The following is a 19,144-nucleotide window of genomic DNA, read 5'->3' as shown; positions in this document are numbered from 1 at the left end:
CCAAATTGTTTGTTTACAAACAACCATTTGTAAATTTTTGGCCTGATTTGTAGTACACGTACGGTAAAATGTACGAAGCGTATGTCATTACTTAATCTTGTACTCCCGCGCGAGTCCCATGGAACATCAGACGTAAGCTAACACCAAAACATGTGTAACAAACGAAATGTCCACGTCTTACTGAAGGTCTGACCTTTCTAGTTAGTACGGTTTTTATCCCTTTTATGCAACCAACCCAGAGCACTCTCTCGATTAACTTACTAGTATTTCTATGTGAGTTGCTGTGGAAATTAATGGGATAGCAAAGATTGGGCCTGAAATACTAAGCCAAGAAGTCATGTCATGCATGTCAGTCATGACCTTAATAGACAAATTAACGTCTCATTTTATTTTAACAAATCAGCCACTTTTGTCTTAATCACAGTAATAATTTCTTTGAAATTTTTTGATTAGTACCTAGGGCCCTCAAGTTTCTAGTTTCAGTATTTATAAGCCTCCCCATGGAGAACTTTTAATTAACTAGTCCTGAAATGAATGAATGAATCAATCCTAAATGAATCCTGTATAGGTGAAAATAATTCTAACATCTGTACAAAGCTATGTATTTAAACTGCGTTGTTAACGAAAAAAAGAGGTCAGTTCACTGAATAATGACAAAATTACAAGTAGATTATTTGGCTGGCATAAATAATATTGCTGCATGAATCTCTCAGAACGTAAAATAAATGGTAATCATTAGTATTTTTCGCAGGTGCGTTTTACCAAAGTATTGTGTGGAACTGTTTGCGAACTGGATGTATGTATTTGGTAGGGAAATAATTGTTATGTCTACAAGGTAGGTTATTTGAGTTTTGATAAGTACTGGAATGACAGGTTCCTCAGCAGTTATGCCTTATCCATCTCCAAACGTTTCCATTTGTTACCGACATTTCTTATTTTAAAGCACAGCAAACTAGTATGTGCTACTAATATTTTGTTTTTAAACATGATGCGTGATTTAACGTAAACACGGAAACAGTGGTTAAAGCTTATGCTGGAAATGCTTGGTTTATGCATACTGCTCATCTTCCTTTGTTCTCAGCTTGAATTAAGAGCCCTTTACAATGAAAAGGAAATGATTACTTACCCACCTCCTCCTAGTTTTTTTCTGATTCGTTATTAGTACTGAGGCAATAAAGAACACCAGACCCAAAAGTCCGTTTTAGTTATCAGGGCTCGAAATAATTAATTTTTTGGACAGTGGCAGGTCATGTTGACTGGCCAAACAAGTTTTGGCTCAGTCATGCCTCATTTCTGTCGGATCAAAAACTGGCCGGCCAAACAAAAGTATTGCTTCATACTCAAAAACTTGTTCAGTTGCATTGCAAAATGGGGAAATGGGGTTTCGCAAAATATTCCATAGCAGTGAAGAGTATTAGGAGAGACGGCTGTATTTTCAGGCTTGTGTACGTTGTGTTTCCCTTCTATTTTAGCAAACCGCTTATTGTCATGCACAAAGCAGCAGAACGTGCCTGTCTCAACTGTGTTGTTATGACTGCAGGCAACTTGAATATTTTATGATTTAACTTGTTTTGTAATTTACGGAATAAGTGTGAATACATTTGCCTTTTTGGTCATTTATTTGAAAGCCTTGCACTTGACCAGTCAGAATGACTGGCTAACAGAAAGTTTGTCGGACAAATGGTCATCTTGGCTGGACATTGTCCGTTGATCAGCCATTATTTTGAGCCCTGGTTATGACTTTTTTGTACTAATCTGAGCCTTTAAAATCTAGTGTATGGTTCGACAGTGTGTTTGTTTTTTCTTGGTATTTTCTGAGCAATTTTGTGGTAGCAGTTAATGGAAATAACAGTTGCAAGTTCCCATGGGTTGTTTATTAGCTTTGTGCAATAAGTGCAATAGTGCTTTTGTTGTAGGTCTCACCTTAAGTAAGTTCCTTTTTTCTTAAACTCTTGCTGCCTGTATTCTACATTGAACCATGCATCCCAGATGCTTCACTGCGGATTAACAGCATGATTTTAAAGCAGAGTGTAAGGATAGTATACTTAAAACGGTTTGTGTTTCACACTTCACATTATGTTGCACGAGATCTTTTGTACGTTTTTGTAAATGAACCTATCTCTTCCAGGTTTCCAGTTGTCAGTGGGTTCTACAAATTGTTGGAAATTTGCATGAAAATCTGCAACAGGATTTCCTTTTTTAAGGTACTATAAATGACAAGTGTGCAACTGAAATAGTTCCTCAAACGTTTATTTAATAATGGCAGTTCAAACAAATTTCTGTCAAAAGTGGTTAGTGTTCATGGCAGTAATGAACTAATGAGGTGACAAATGAACTAATTTCTGTTTGCTGCTCAGGACCTTTTTACCACCCTAATGGTCCAACATGATTCTTAGACAGGCAAACCTTGTTGTTAACCTTGCGACTCTGGTCCCTGATAGCAGAAGTTCGTAACTCAACACCTATTAAAATGTTGCTTTGTCATCGGGCTCTCGTTTACCTATAAAGCATCATAGGGATAGCTTAAGCGTGCATATTAATGAATATCCAATAGCACAGGCTCCACTGGTCGCCAAATGTATTTAGTGCATTATAAAGCCCAAATGGCATAGCATTCAATTTACAGAGACTAATTATTGAGGGGAAAATACAGCTTTCGTTAGTTGAGGATCATCTGCCATTTGTCAGTAGCCAAAGAGAAGATGAAGAGTGGAACACCCTTTTTACACTTTTTGAGGAGCTCACACTGGTCAGTAATCAACCACGGCAAACGAAACGCGTCTTTTACAGTTTTTGCAGTCTGTTGCCGATTAACACAAACATTAAAGAGCTCAGATACTTCAAGTGGTTTTTATGGAGAGGCGCCATGGGCCTCTGTCAGATCGAGGGGAGGATTCCAGCCTCAATATTATGTTTACACTGATGTAAAATACCAAGGACATCATTGCTCTGGCTTTCAACATATGCTATGCCCTTTCTATGCCCTTTGTTTTAGAGTATGTTTGGACAGTCCCCAGAGCTGGCATAATAGCCTGCATGGTAGGCGTTAAAAGGAGAAGGAAAGGGGGAATTTGGGGATATGAGAGGGCGAAGGACCCTCGAGGAAGGGGAAAAAGGAAGCGCCTCTAAGGACGCTATTGTTTTGACTGAACTGCCCCCTAATTGGTGTGCAAAGATAAGGTGATTGTGAAAAGTCTAGTTGTTAGATAACATCCAATCCAAAACCTTAGCCAGACATTCTCTGTGCGAGGGACGTTCCAGTGGTTCATGCACTTTTATTCCAGAAAAAACAAAATCGATTGTTTGTAGAACCTAAACAGAGTTGTGCAAAGAAGAAGAATTGTAACAAGGTCTGTCATGTTTGCCAAATGAATTTGAGAATCGAATACACCAACATGAAATCCTGCATTAATAATTTGTTCAAACCATCGCTGAGGAGCAATTCATTTGATGTTATATGGGAAAAAAAACTGACAGATGTAGTTGGAAATAATGTAAAAAACCGCCTTGGGTCTTCGCAACTTGCTTGTAGTGTTTGCATCAGAAAAAATTCAAAAGTATTGTGAACTCGTTAAATTCCTTTTTAGACGTTTTGGATTGTGGAATAAACGAAACTTCGTCGCTGTCTCTTGTCTATTGTTCTCTCCACAAAACCATAAACAAAAGTGAAATTTCCTTCTTTAATGTCCGTTAAATCCATTGCTTCTACTTTTAAAATCTGGCTGTAATAATGCTGGTCAGTGGGCCGATAACCAGCATAGAAGCAGCCTTGTTTTTCCACACCTGAAAAGTGAGAACACATCTCTCATGATTGTGGCTTGCGGTAAATTGATAAACTAGAAGCACGATATGGCAGCCGTTCATTCGTTATTTTAGTTGAGGTGTATTGTTTTTCTTTCTATCATACAAATGCTTTCGTACCAAAATCACAAAGCCCTTGTTACATTTATGGAGATTTGCTCTAATCTGGTATGCAACAATCTAATGGCATCTAATTGAACAACTACCATGCTTTGGCAATTTACATCAGATATCACAAGAACTATCTTACATGAAGACTAATAGTTTCCTTTACTTAGGGTCATACAATCGAAAATCGAAACTTTAACAGTATGAATAAGGATGTTCCCAAGTCTTTTCTTTTCACATTTTGAAAGTATTTAAGAAACTAGATGGGAGGTTATTACTACTTGTAAGTATGCTACAAGTTCAACTGGAGAAAGGTTAAAATCTGATTATGGGAAAACATGAATCAACAAATGCTAGATTTAACTATTTCACAACAGTCAACATTGACACAGAAAGATCATTTTGGATTCGTCTTAGATTAGTCTGCCAAAAAAAACAATATGTAGATTTTTCCACGGCTAAAAGCGAAGCTCCCATTAATAAATTTATGATTTAAGTCCAACAATAAGCTTGTAATCCACAAATCAGTTATCTTAAAAGTACATTTATGTGACTTTTGAGGGGAAGGCTGAGTGATTTTAGAGTGAAACATCTTACATCGAGTTGATAGCCTTATATGTACACCCAAAAAAATAGCAATAATCTTCGATCATATCCAAGAGCCATAATGGCTCTTGGTCACTGAGTAGATTAGGCCTGGAAAACAAATTCTTGGAAAACATATCAGACCGAATTTTTTGCCTTTTAATAACTTTAGTTTAAAAATCTTGCCAACAATTCTGGGAATGTGTGAACCAACCTTTTATAATTTTATATATATCACATCTGAGGTGCTGCAGTATTACGAGGTGCTGTATTTAACATACAGACCTCAGACAGAATGTAGTATTTCACAATTTTTCAAGACAAATTACACTCAGTCAACATTCAGGACCATCAATTGTGGGCTTTTAGCGAAACCATTCATTTTGTCAAGTGCCAAATTTGCAATGCAAGCTGTGGTCGAATGTTTAATTTAGTTATACTTCAACATAATAAAGAATTTATTATGTTTATTTTTTATTTAAAGGTTTTTTAACGATGTGTTATCTTAAAAAGCGTTAATACACGCAGCGTTTTAACTACTCCTGCAAGCAATGTTCACGAACAACTGAAAACAAACGGCACAGCCATTAAAATTCCAAAAAAGACTACTAAGCATCAACAAAAGAAATATAATTCGCTGAAACATTTACAGAGACAACAATTTTCATTTGCAAAGACAAGTCTTAAAGTGTCTATAAAAAGCCCGAGTCTTTAAGCTTAAAAGCTTAAGTTTGTGTTTTAAGCCAGCCTCCCGCTGTTTGCTTTTCTCAAAGATGAACTCGAGGCAAGAAAGTCTATAAAATATTCTTCGGAACGTTTTCTTTCTATTTGCGGTGAGAAAATATATCTAAAGGCTTTTTAAAGTTCTGTACGCTTATATCAAACGTGATACTAGGTCAGATCATTGTCTCAAATCTTACAAACGTGCATAAGCTTGCCGCATAAACTTTGCTCGACTACGTGAAATTAGATATAAAAAAACAAACATCAAATGCAATCATTACTCAGGCATACCATTCGAGATGCAGCTCCTGAAAGCGATCAAGTAACGGGAGAATTGCTTGAGAATTTTGAATCCTCTTTAATACGCATCAAGCAAGGTGAAACACGAAAACGATGCCATCCAAAATCGGATTTTCGACTTTGATAAGCGACGCATCTCTCAACCAAAAAACCAATAAACAAACTAGCCATGAATAACAGAAGACTCTTGATAGCAGCAGTATTTCATTGTTGACACTCAGGAATGTCCAAAAGTTGCCTTTTTTGTGACAAGATTGGGTACGCAAAATCTGTCGTTTTTCTGTTTTATTTGGCTATTTGACGAAGTGAGAGCCAAATTAGTTATCTCGAGATCACTTTTATTTCTTTGATTTGTTCTTTAACTTATTCGAGGAAGAAAGAATTTTTATTTTGGTTTTCCTAGGGTTTGAACCGACTAGTTGTGTGAACTGTCAGATCAGAGGAGACTCTAAGTTGAGGGATTAGCTGATTACGCTACTTCGACCCAAGGTAGTTTGGGATATGGAAAATAGCTATGAAATTATGCACTAGTTTTGGGACAAGATTGGGTGCATAAGTTCATGACTTCATTTCGGTTCGGCTATCTCACGAAATGAGACCGGAATTACTTTGAGATATCTTGAGATCACTTTGAGTTTAGTCTTTAATTTACGTGAGGAAGAAAAAGAGGATATTACATGGCTGGGCAGAGAGAAGAAGTTTCTCTCAGAGTGTTGAAAAACGTTTCAGGAGTGAGCGCTCCTTTCGAACTGTTACAAAATGCTGCACAAAGACGTTTTGTCTCTGTTGAGTGTTACAAAGTAAACTTCACTGTCATGCGTTGCATGACTTTCTCGAACGTTTTCTACATTTTTGGATCATTCATGAATAATAAATTTGGGCATGTTTACATTTCAGCATGAGTAGGCAGATTTGCATCAGTTACTGAAATCAGAAAATATGTCACAAAGCTACTACTATTTGCCTGTTTAGTATTTTCTTGAATCCTTATGTGAAACGGTATACAAGTTTCAAGCGAGTTGAATTGACTAAGTTTTTTCCCACAAGCTGGAGTGCTGTGTTTAGTCAAGTGTGAGGAAGATCGATTTTGAATTTCTGTGTTTTTAAGTTGGTGGAGGTTGTAAGATATCTGAGGTTCAAGTGACAGTTTGTTATTATTGGCAGAGGCTGTTAGTTTTACTTAAGTTCAAGTCAAGTTTGTGTTGGCGGATGCTTTGTTTTAAAGCTCTGTAAAGACTATGTTCTTTTAGTATTAAACTTCCTTGTGTTAGTCTGACATCCCTGCGTGCTGATAGTCAGTGAATAATTATCCTTAAACCATTCGAACTTGGGACATTGAGTTTTAGCCAATTCCATGCTCAACATAATTGACTCCTTACCGATGCCTTCCACATACTGGTCCCAAAAGACCAAAGCCATGTCATTGTTTGGTAATGGCCCCACGAAATCTACACTGACTTTTTTCCACGGACCCCTTGGCAAATCTGTCATCTGTAGAGGCTCTCTGGTGTGACAGGGCGTGGTAGATTGGCAAGCGAGTCATTTCCCTACATGCTTTTCGATCATTGTGTCCATACCAGGAAACCACACATGGGCACGGAGTAGCTGCTTTGTACGAACAATCCCTTGGTGGCCTTCGTGAGCAATCTTAACCATGGCTTCCCTGAGTGTCTGAGGCACTACAATGCGTTCACTGCGGAGAACGAGCCCATCAACTACGGCCAGTTCGTTGAAAACGTTAGAGTACTTCCTCAAGTCTGCATCTTTATGGTCTATACTCTTCTCTTCGACACACTTAATCAATTTCTGTAATTCCTTGTCATTTCCCGTTGACACGATTATTTCTTCCTTGCTTATCGCCTTTGGAATATCATTTTCAATTACGAAATTCACGTAATGCCTGACATCTTTAGTCGTGCCCAGTTCCCTTTTGCTGCTCTGCTCGAGAGGAAGGGGGTAGCCAGATGCGTAGTCTGAGATGTTGGTCTTCCCTGGCCTGTATTCTACCTTAAACTCATAATCGAGCATTTACACAGTCATTCTCTGCAACCGTATGGACGTTGCATGCCTCGGGTTATTAAAAATGACCTCCAAGGGCTTGTGATCAGTGACAACTATGAATAGCTTGCCATACAGGAAGACATGAAACTTTCTACACGCAAAATCAGCGGCCAGTGTCTCCAGCTCGATCTGGGAATATCTCCGCTCGGCGTCTGACAGCACCCTGCTCGCATACTGTACCACTCTCCAATGTACGTCATTCGGACTGCGCTGGATTAACGTCGCCGAGATCCCCAGGGGACAGCCATGAACATGTACTTCATGATCAGCGGCAGGATCAAAATACGCTAAAACTGTATCAGCGCTTAGAGCATTCTTCAAAGCTTCGAATGCCTCTTGGTGTTCCTCTTCCCTCTTAAAAACGTCGGCTCTAACTAGTGCCCTCAGAACATCGGTTTGTGGGGCGTAACTCTCCATGAATCTTGCATTGTACTGGACGGTGCACAGAAACGAATTCAGTTCTTTAGCGTTGCGTGGGGGCTCAGCCTGTTTAATGGCCTCTACCTTCATGGGATCAGGGGAGGCCCCTTCTTTTGAGAACACCATTCATAATACAGGCACTTATCCTTATTGAATTCGCATTTATCTTTGTTGAAGGTGATTTCTTTCTCTCGAGCTCTCTTAAACAACTTCTCTAAATTCTGATCATGTTCCTTCTGGTTCCTGCTGAATACAAGGATATCATCACTGATGTTGATGCATCCCACTATGTCTCGAGTGATTTCTTTGCTGACGGTTTCCTGGAATATCTCCCCAGCGGATCTCGTACCAAAATTGAGTCTCTTGTACCTGTAGAGACCTACATGTGTTGCAAAAGTGGTGATGTCGCAGCTATTCTCCTTCAGTTCCAGTTGATGGTACCCATGGTTCATATCAAGATGAGAAAATACTGTGGCCCCGTTGAGTTCATTTATGATATCATCAAGTGTAGGCATGACAGTGTGGGTTCGTGGAATGGCTTTATTTGCTTCCCTCATATCCACATTCAACTGTATTTCATTGCTGGACCACTTCAGCGTTATAACTACAGGGGACACCCAACTGGTTGGCTTCTCTACCCTCTCAATTATGTCGTCAGCCTCGAGTTTCTCCAATTCTGCTTCCAGCTTGGGTCTTACACTGAACGGTATTCTCCTGTGGGCCTGTGCAACCGGTGTTATTGCGGGGTCAACGTGCAAATCTACCTTCACTCCTTTCATCTTTCCGATACTGCGGAGCAGATCAGCGTACTCTTTTAACAGATTGCTTGTGATTGTTTCCTCACTCTGGACCGTGTTTGCCACCTTAACAAGACCAAGATCCTCCGTGGTCTGGAAACCTATCAAGGGCTCAGTGTTTGTATGTCCCTTTATAACATGAAACGTGGCAGGGCCGATTCTAGTGTTCGACTCAACAATGGCCTCAAATTTTCCCATGACCTTCAGTGGCGCCAACGGGTTTTCGTGCGATTGGTATGCACGCAAAACACTCGATGACCTTCTCAATGTCACTTTATCGGCCAGTAACCTCCTGAACGTTATCTCGTCCATTACATTTACCGTGGCCCCTGTATCCACTAGCACTTGAAATTCACGATTTTCCACTGTCACACTGGTCACTGGCCTGTGGTCCTTATTGTGTTTGACCGCCCCAACTTTCTCAATACCGCAAAGGGACTCCGCATCGCTACTATCCGAGTCCTTTTCGACTGCTTTCAGCACACCTTTGTTTTCTTTTCCTTTCATCCTACAACATTTGGCGAAATGATTCATTTTGTTACACGTCAAGCATTTCTTCCCCCGGGCTGGACATTTCATCCTTCCTCCAGCATGCGGAAAAGTTCCACCACAAGAAAAACACACCTTTCCAGCAGTTTTGTTTTGTGCCTGTTGCCCGAGCGTATATAACTTCTCCTCTGGATTGGTGTCAGTTCCATAGCTTTGTCGGTCTATTTCAATTCTTTCCGCTTGCTTATCCGACATTTCCTGGGCTCTTGCGAAATCCAGGGCTTCCGTTAGGGTATGAGGTTTGCTAAGCAACCGCGTCTGACCCGCCTCGATTTTCCTTTCTCTATTAACTGCAGTTGAATTTCAACACCGCGGCAATCCGTCTGAAAATCGCATGGACCTGCTGCTATTTTCAGGCGAGTAGCAAAGTCATCGTATGACTCCTCTTTCTCTTGCGTTAGCTGCCAAAACTGGTATATGTTGAATAGGTGATGTTTTCTGGGTTCAAAATATCCCATGAGTTTCTCAGCGGCGGTTTCGAAATCCTCACCGGTGTCTTCTAGGGTGTCAAAAATATCTTGTACTTTTTGTCCTGCACAATGTAAAAATAAAGCTCTTTTCCTTGCTTTATCCTTTATGTTCATTGCCAACGCGTAAACTTTAAATCTTTCCATGTATTTTCTAAAGCGCGAACCCACTGAAGTTGGATCCATGTCGGGGTCGAATGTTCCGTAATTCAGGTTTGTATCGAAACCAGCCATTTTCCAAGAAATAGAGGAACTCCTCGTCGCCAATGTGAAGTCGCGAATCGAGCTCAAATAAACGGTTACATTTTACGTCCTTAGTTCCATTAATAGTCCTCCTACTAGTCCGTTCTACACTGTCCTGTATGCAAATCAAGTCCCTTTTTGCTTCGAATGTTAACGCTCATTCCGCATCTAATTATCGTACATTAAATCCCTTGAGACCCGACACTACAGTAACTTAGGGTAGCTACCAATGGAAGCAATTAGCACTTGAATCCAAAGAGAAGCTATTGTAACAGAACATTTTCAGCTGCTGTTATCAAGCTAATATACTAATGTATTTTACATTCTTCCTTTTTAGCAGATAAAAGCAGAAAAACAAGAGGATGTTAGTGAAGATTTAGACATGGAAATAGTAGACACTACTGACCGTATGACATGTTTTGTGCTCTTTCGTAAGTTTGTGAAAGAGGTATGTGCTGCCTTTGGTGAGATTTTGTATGATGAGTAGACCTTTCTTTAATACTCACATTGGATGTATATCTCAACCCATCTTGGCTTACCTGTATCATAATTGCTTGCCAGTACTAGTACCTCATGCATTGGGAAATCGGTTATTTCTTTCTTTATTTGTATATTTATTTACCCAGGTGCTAATGAGGATGCAGCAATACAAAGGTGACCTTTCCGTTTCCTGTCTGAGGCTGGTTCTTTCTCTTCCTCTTGAAATAGTAGTGCTCGATGTAGCCTCCTTGTTGCCTGCTATGAAGGTTAGATATGCAAGAGTAATGATGACTTATTTAAGGCGTTTCAAATACAAAACAACTAGGCGTTGTGGGCACATGAGTTAGTCCGTCTTCATTAAAATAGATTCACTCCTCCTTTTTTGCCTTAAGAGTAGTTAAGACATGTAAATTACATCACAAGTAGCCCATTCACAAAATATGAGCACCTGCATTGTTACATAACCTGCAATAAATCCGCTCAGGACCACACAAGAAAGAAACTATCTTTAATATAAATTTTGTCATATACGTAGGTTACAGAAACAATTTTTTTCCCAAAACCCTTATATTTCGAGGTCAATGCAACAGTACCGACGCTCATATTTTGAGCTTGGCCTAGCTATTGTGCTTTGAATATCAAATCTCCTAAAGTTCTGCCTCCATCAAACGTTTTCTGGGAATTACTGGTGTAAACTGGCTTGCCTAATTGCGAATACTAAGAAATGTTATAGCCCATCTGTAAGCTTTCCATTTTGATAGGCAATCACGAAGCGAGTCAAGAGAAAACCCATGAGCGAGTGGCAAAGGGAAGGAGAGCTCTCCTCTCCTTTCCTTGTTCCTCACTCTTGCGTTTTCTTTCAGTGGCGCCCACCCCTGACTACTCTTGATATCCTCGAAATGGAGACCTTACTTAGGGGAAAAATATGTTACAATTGTTATCATTGTGGAAGATGTTTGCATCATCACAATTAAAATTCAAGAGTTTCTCATTATTTTGATTCTAGATACTCAAAAAATCTGCCTTGGGATGGGTTTCGGGCCGCAAACTGCCTTTGAATAATTATCGCCGGCTGTTTTTCTGTGCAACCATGACTTCATCTTATGAACGGAGTAACGGGAGTTATGCAATAAAGCCAAAAAGTCGACAAAATAGATAAATTCACAGCAAACCATACAGGAATATGTCAAAGATAAATTGTCCTTATCAATTTTATTGATCAAAGGAAAATATATCTAATTTACCACTTGTGGTCCTTAGTGTTTTATTTCTCATACAACGTCTCAACAGTCTCCTGTAACGCGACACCAGCTTGTTCGTAACAAGGAATGTAAATTGCAGTCCACTCTTTGAAATGTGAGCTTGAGATGCCTGTGATGGCTTTCGACGTCTGAGAGGAAAAAATGCCTCAAAATCTCGGCTAGAGCCCAACCTATCAATTCCAACTATTTCAGAGAAATTTAACTCCAAAACTGCTGAAAAAATTTGCTGAGTCTTCAAGTAAACAATACCGTAAGCTGTCCACAATTGAGAAGTATCCCCGTGTTGCTACTTTCCTCTAATTTCATCCAATTCCTCGCCTCAGTAAAGACTCACAATTCACAAGAGCAGCTGTACTTGCGGATAAAAACATGTTCAGAGCCTCATACCCTAACTATCCTGCATAGCAGGGAGTTTTTGGTGTGTTTTTGGTTGGCGTTTCGTAAAGTAATAGGTGAAATGGGAAAACAATGGGGGAGGCGGTGAGAGAAAAAGTTAGAGAGAACAATCGCATACATTCAACCTAATGACATTTTTGAAACGCTTCCTCCAGTTTTGTTGGCTTGTGCATGATGAGACATGGTTGGCCGCTAGACATTTGGAGATCGTCAGGTGGTAAAGCAGACTGTCTGCCAAAGATAAAGTTGTTTATGTTTTTGATCAGTGCATCCCACTCATTATTTTAGGAATGACTTTCATTTTCAGATTGCCAGTATTATTGGATTCAAAATTCCACATTCCATTCAAAAGTTAAAACGAAAGTTGACTACTGTCACTCTGTAAGACAAGGGTATAAAAGTCACACGCAGAACTTGCGAAACCGTTTATATTGGCTATATGTTTCAGAGACATCCACTGACAGTTGGTGGCGCTATCAGCTAATCAGAGATGCCTTTTGTTCTGTCTACTGGTGAAGGGGGTTGAATGCAGACTGTTATTCTCTGCCTTTTCCCCCTCACTCCCTCCCCCATTGTTTTCTTAACATATAGATTTAGCCACAGCTAAAAGCGAAGCTCCTATTGATAAATTTATAACTTAAATCAAACAATAATTTTGTATTCCACAAATCAGTTAACTTAAGGGCACCTTCATGTAACTTTTGAGTGAAAAGCTAAGTGATTTTGGAGTGAAACAAATCTTGTATCGAGTTGATATAGCCTTATATGTACACCCAAAAAATAGTCTTCGGTCACATTTAAGAACAATGATGGCTCTTGATCACAGTAGATAAGGCGTGGAAAACAAATTCTTGGAAAACAAATCAGACCAAATTTTTGCTTTCGACAAGTTTACAAATTCTTGCCAATAAATCTAGGCGCGTGCAAACTAATCTTTTATTATTTTTTATAGACCACACCTGAGGAGAAAGAGTACTAAGAGGCGCTGTTTTTATCATACAGACCTCGTACAAAATGCAGTATTTCACAATTTTTCAAGACAAATTGCATTCATTCAATACTCAGGACTATCGAAGCACGCGTGGACTTTTAATTAGCGAAACCGTTCAAGAAATTTCCAAAATCACCTATGCGGCCAGCCGGTTCTTACTTTTGACAAGCGCCAAATTTGCGAAGAAATTTTAAAAGAGTTACGCTTCAACTTGATATAGAGTTTATTGAGTCTATGTTTTATTAATGGTTTTATAGCGACGTGTAATCTTAAAAAGCGTTTGATACGCTCAGCATTTTGAGTACTCCTGCAAGCAATGTTTATGAACGGCTGAAAACAAATGCCAAAGCGATGAAAATTACACTTTTGAGACTACCAACAATCAATAAAGAAATATAATTCGGTAGAACATTTACAGAGACAACAATTTTCATTCACGAAAATAAATGAGTATTTTATTTTAAGTGTCTCTAAGAATCCTCAAGTCTTTACTAGTAAGCTTAAAGATTAAGTTTATGTTTTAAGCCGCCGGTTTCCTGGGTGTTTGCTTTTTTCAAAGATGAACTCACGACAAGAAAATCGCTCAAAGCCCTCTTTCTACAGCCAAAATTTTAACTGATATTCTTCGGAAAGTTTTTTCTTTCTATTTACGGTGAATTAATATCGACTAAAGGCTTTTTAAAGTTCTGTAAGCTTAAGCTTATATCAAACCTCATACTAGGTCAGATCAGTGTCTCAGTCAAATCGTGATACAAAAGTGCATAAACTAGCTTCATAAACTGCGCCGCTGGACGTCATGAAATTAGGTATAAATACAATAATTCCTCAGGCTTACCATATTTCGAGATGCAGCTCCTGAAAGCTATCAAGTAAGGCAAGGATCGCTTGAGCCTTTATAATCCTTATAATTCTTGTACGCATCCAGCAAGGTGAAAAGCAAAAACGATGCCATTCGAAATCGGATTATCTGCTTTGACAAGCGACGCATTTCTCAACCAAAACCCAGTAAAAAAAAAACAGCCATGAATAAGAGAACACTCTTGATAGCAGCTGTATTTCATTTTTTACATCCAGTGGAAAAAGACAGTTAAAAACATCACAAGTTGACTCAAAACTCTGTCAGCTTCAGCTGTCAAAGTAAACAACTTCCAAGATGCTACATGAATTTTACGCGTGAACTCACCTGTCAAATTTTAACCAATCGGAGCATAAAAATTGGACGTGGAGCGTGACCAACACGTGACCATGGTTAGAAAAGGTCTTCCCCCCTGTATTTAATGAGAAAAACTGGCTGAATTTTTGCGTCTGAGATCAGTTTGAAATCAAAATCGTAATAGTGCGGGGCGATACTGACATAAACACAACCTATTTGATATGAATTTAAAAAAAAAGTAAACGTGAGGCTGCGATCATTTGAAAACGAGTAAATTGTCAGCGGATAACTTTAAAAAAATACTCGACCTTGATGGGTCGACACCTGAGCCCGCGATACGGTCAGGTGATACTGGTCAGCGGATACCCTGTTTTGAGAGCTGTCAGTTGATGTCAACATTGATGTGCAATCAGCTTTCTCCTGGGCTCCCAAAGTAGCTAGAAAGTGCGAGAGTAAACATTGGTATGCCTGTGGTGCGGACGGACGGGCAGCGGGCGGGCATGCGTGCAACCTGCGAACTGAGATGAATTTTAAGTGTTTAGGCAGTGGGAAGGGATAACCACAAATGAGCTTCCCCCTGAGTTTGCAGGCCAGCCTGGCTACGTATACCCATTCTCGCTCTATTGCACTTCTGAAGCTAACCAAAAAAAGAGATGTCTTTGAAGTTTATCCATCTCGAACACTCAACTTGGCACTCCGCCCAAGTAACAACGATCATCTATTTACTGGAAAATAAGGGCATTTATTCGAGAAGATGGCTGTTCACTGCCTCAAAGAAATTGACAGTTGCTTGTTATTATTTCAACCAATATCACAATTTAGAGGAAAGCATAATGTGTGAAATGTAGGCTATAAGTGTTGTGGTAAATTACAGAAAATTTAACAGTGTACCAACATGTACAGTGGGTTTGTAGGTGGAACTTACAGTTGGATTTTCTTTCACAGCTTACATTTAAACTTGGTTTAAGTTACACACCTTTGGCTCAAGCTGGCCTGGATGCCTTACAATGCTGGTCAACTGCTTTGCCTGCGGACAAGTTAAAGCCTTATATGGCAGACCTCCTTCCTTGGCTAGATGGATACCTAAAGACATCTGCAGAGTCAAGTAAGAGCAACGAACGGGTCACATTATACACAGAGATATTTTCTTTCGGCCTCATGTCACATCAGTTTTACCTTTGACTACACAGACTATCAGTATTTTGCCATAACATTATGAGGTCGATCTCCACGTTCCACGTAATTAACGTAAGAATAAAAAAAAGTCTGGGAAACAGTGAAGGCAAAATAAACAGTGAAACCCAGTAGATTTGGTTGGAAGTTTGTTATTGTTTAAAATTTGAATGAATATAACTTAATACTGTTAATTTTGATGGCAGCAGCAATCTCTTCTGTATTAGAATACATACAGTACTATCAACTCATCGTCAAGTGTTACTCTAGCCATTTGCGTCGGAAATTCCTGAAAGGGGAAGAGACCATTATGTTGGATGACTTGTTACGAGTTGCATGATCCCAAGAAGTAGTTGATCGACAACTGAAGCAATACAACACCGACCAAGTAACCAGGTCAATGCAGTGAGTGGCAAGGTGGATGGAAACGAGAATCTAGGAAGGTGAAGAGCTGCTTTAGTTGCAGACAGGAAGCACACTTCAGTCAGGGAGTGTGGTGCAACAGACCATTTCAGACGGCACCCAGTCAGGATCCAAATGAAATAGGTGTAGCAGGGTTGGACACAGTAGAGGTAGCAGGGGTGAGGGTGGATTCGGACGAGGCGGACATGAACGTGAGGAGGGTGAGAGACGAACCTTGCGACTGAAGAACCTAGCCCCGGAGAAGAAGACAAAGACACTATTGTGCCTTTTCAGTGGAACAGTTGGATGATAACAAGGAACAAAGAAGTGCATTCATTTGGTACAGTACAGAGACTGCACTGCTAACAATCACAAATGACATCTTACTGTCACTGGACCGAGATACAATGTGTTCCATTGTTACTGGATTTGTCAGCGGCATTTGACATGGTTAATCATTCTTTGCTACTTTCACGTCTGGAGAACTCGTTTGGCATCGTGGGAACTGTTCTGCAGTGGATTCATTCTTATCTGTCTGGCCGATCCCAGTTGGTTGAAATTAATGATACAAAATCATCAGTTAGGGATCTGACTGTGTTCCACAGGGCTCTGTCCTAGGTCCCCTTGTGTATCTATTGTACACCGCACCACTTTCCGAGATAATACGAGGTCATGGACTTGACTGTCATATCTATGCTGATGATACTCAGCTCTACATATCTTTCAAAGATTGTGATGTCGCTGTTGCAAGGCTGCGCGTAGAGAACTGTGTCGCTGATATATGTCACTGGAAAGACATAAACGAGCTGAAACTCAATCATGACAAGACAGAAATTATGCTTATTTACTCGAAGTACCATACTCGTCCACTCTTCAGCTACTTCAGCATAGGTAATGAGAGGCTGACAACCACTGCCGATGCCAAGAGACTGGGAGTAGTACTTGATGACAACATGTTATTTGATGTGCACATCTCAGACATTTGCAGATCATCGTTTAACCGGATTAGGAACTTATCAAAGATAAGAAAAAATCTCACACAGGAGTCTAGCGAAATTGCTGTGCATACTTCTATAACATCTAAACTAGACTATTGCAATTCCTTGCTCTACGGTTGTAGGAAAGTGCAGTTGAAGAAGCTTCAATATGTTCAGAACACTGCCAGCAGAATCTTTACTCAGACTTGTAAATTTGATCACATTACGCCTGTTTATTTGACCTTCACTGACTTCCTGTTAGTTATCATATTGTTTTTAAAATTCTTGTGCTAGTTTTCAAATCACGTAATAACCTTTCATCTAGCTATCTGGCAGACAGACTTAGTTATCAATCATATCCCAGGAACTTGTGGTCCGCATCTAAGTAGCTTTTAGAACAAGCTCAATCATTCACGAAAACTTACGGGGACAAGGCTTTTTTAGTGTGTGCCCCTAAACTGTGGAATTTGCTACCATTTATTTGTGTAAGTCACCATCTTTAACTGGTTTTAAAAAAGGATTGAAAACATATCTTTTTAGGCAGTTTTTAGAGAGTGGGTCATTGTTTTGTAAGATGATTTTATGACCTGTAATATTTGGATTGTAAATAGATTTTTAATATTTTGTATTCCATGCTTGTGATATGTAAATTATTTCATTTTCCCCCTTTTTTTACATTGTAATGCGCCATGAGCTCAGGATGTGATATAAATAAAGTTATTATTATTATTATTATTATTATTATTATTGGTAACGGTGGTCATTGGTGGTGTAGATGTACTTGATTCGGGAGCTTTATGTAATGTTTTGGGGCAGCGGACCTTGGAATTGTTAAAGCAGAAGGGAATAATGTGAATCTTGCAAGTCTGCAAAGGAACTTTTTGCTTACAGTGGTATAGATCCTTTACCTATCCTAGTAACTTTTACGGCAGATGTCACGCTTGCTGGGTTTGAGGATGGAAGTAAGGCTGACTTTGTAGTGATTGAAGGCAATGGTCCCAATCTGTTTGGCCGTGAAATTGCTGGGGTGCTAAACTTGCTGCGTACTGGTCCTTTTTAGGCAAAACGTGTGGACAGTGATGTCAGAGAGAAATACAAGCACAGGTTTAGTGGTGTTAATTTTTACAAGCTAAAGCTACACGTTGATGAGTCAGTGAAGCCTGTAGTGCAGCATGTATGCAGAATTCTCTTCGGTTTGTGCAAGAAGGTGGATGCAAAGCTGGATGAACGTTTGGAGCTCAGGATTATAGAGGAAGTGATGGAAGGGCCGTCAGGATGGATTTTGTCATTGGTGGTTGTTCACAAAAGTGGCCGTGACGTAAGGGTCTGTGTTGACATGCATCAAGCAAATAAAGCAATCGTCAGGGAGTGGCATCCAATTCCAACCGTCAAGAAGCTGTTACACAACTCGAATGGTAGTACCCTGTTCAGTAAGAGAGATCTCAAGCGGGGTTTTCACCTGATTCTACTCAGTGACAAAAGTTGCCACATCACTACCTTTGTCACGCACCAAGGTATTGTTACAAGTCCTTGATGTCTGGAGTGACATCGGCACCGGAGGAATACCATCAGATCATTAGAAATGAGTTAAGGTATGCTGGGGGAACCAACATTGCGAATGATCTTATTGTTCTTGGGTATGGTGTGGAGCAACATGGCAAGCATCTTTTTGCGGTGTTAGATAGGCTGAGTGAAGTGGGATTGACGGTAAACAAAGGCAAGTGTGTGAAGTACGATTGTTTGTGGGTCTTATCCAGTATGTCTCAAAGTACTTGCCAGACGTAGCATCTGTGGCCAATTTTCTTTAGAAGTCGTGTTTCACCAGGTTAAAGAGCAGCAAACAGCCTTTGTTGAATTAAAGCATCTAATTACTAAGGTGGAGACCCTGTCTTATTTTAAAGTTAGCTGCAGAATGCGAATTTTTGCTGATGCATATGCATTTGGCTTAGGAGCAGTTCTCACCCAGCAGCAGGGAGGAATGTGGATAGTTGTCTTGTACATGTCAAGGAGCTTAACTGAGGTGGAATGCTGCTACAGCCAAATGGAGAAGGAGGCGCTGGCTTTGATTTGGGCATGTGACATGTATGTTTCCAGACAAAGCTTCGAGTTAGAGACAGATGACAAGCTTCTAGAGCTTATCTACCCACATACTTCAAAATCTTGCGCCCGGCTAGAGAGATTGGGTCTTGAGGCTACAAGGGTATGATTTTAAAGTAGTGTACTGCCAAGGAAAGACATATAGCCGATGCGTTGTTC

The 19,144-nt window shown here is 39.8% G+C and overlaps 1 protein-coding gene across 1 annotated transcript in view; it reads left to right on the top strand.

Moving 5' to 3' along the window:
* LOC140940209 (DNA-dependent protein kinase catalytic subunit-like) overlaps positions 1-19,144 on the top strand; it is a 296,315-nt gene that overhangs the window by 51,426 nt on the left and 225,745 nt on the right. Inside the window, exons 22-26 of the mRNA XM_073389127.1 lie at positions 752-835; positions 2,129-2,204; positions 10,392-10,502; positions 10,681-10,800; positions 15,282-15,441. Of these exons, the coding sequence (XP_073245228.1) occupies positions 752-835; positions 2,129-2,204; positions 10,392-10,502; positions 10,681-10,800; positions 15,282-15,441 (551 nt within the window). The remainder of the gene's footprint in view (positions 1-751; positions 836-2,128; positions 2,205-10,391; positions 10,503-10,680; positions 10,801-15,281; positions 15,442-19,144) is intronic.

The sequence above is a fragment of the Porites lutea genome, chromosome 6, assembly GCF_958299795.1.
Source record: "Porites lutea chromosome 6, jaPorLute2.1, whole genome shotgun sequence".
Lineage (NCBI taxonomy): Eukaryota > Metazoa > Cnidaria > Anthozoa > Scleractinia > Poritidae > Porites > Porites lutea.
This window is presented reverse-complemented; position numbering and strand designations above follow the sequence as displayed.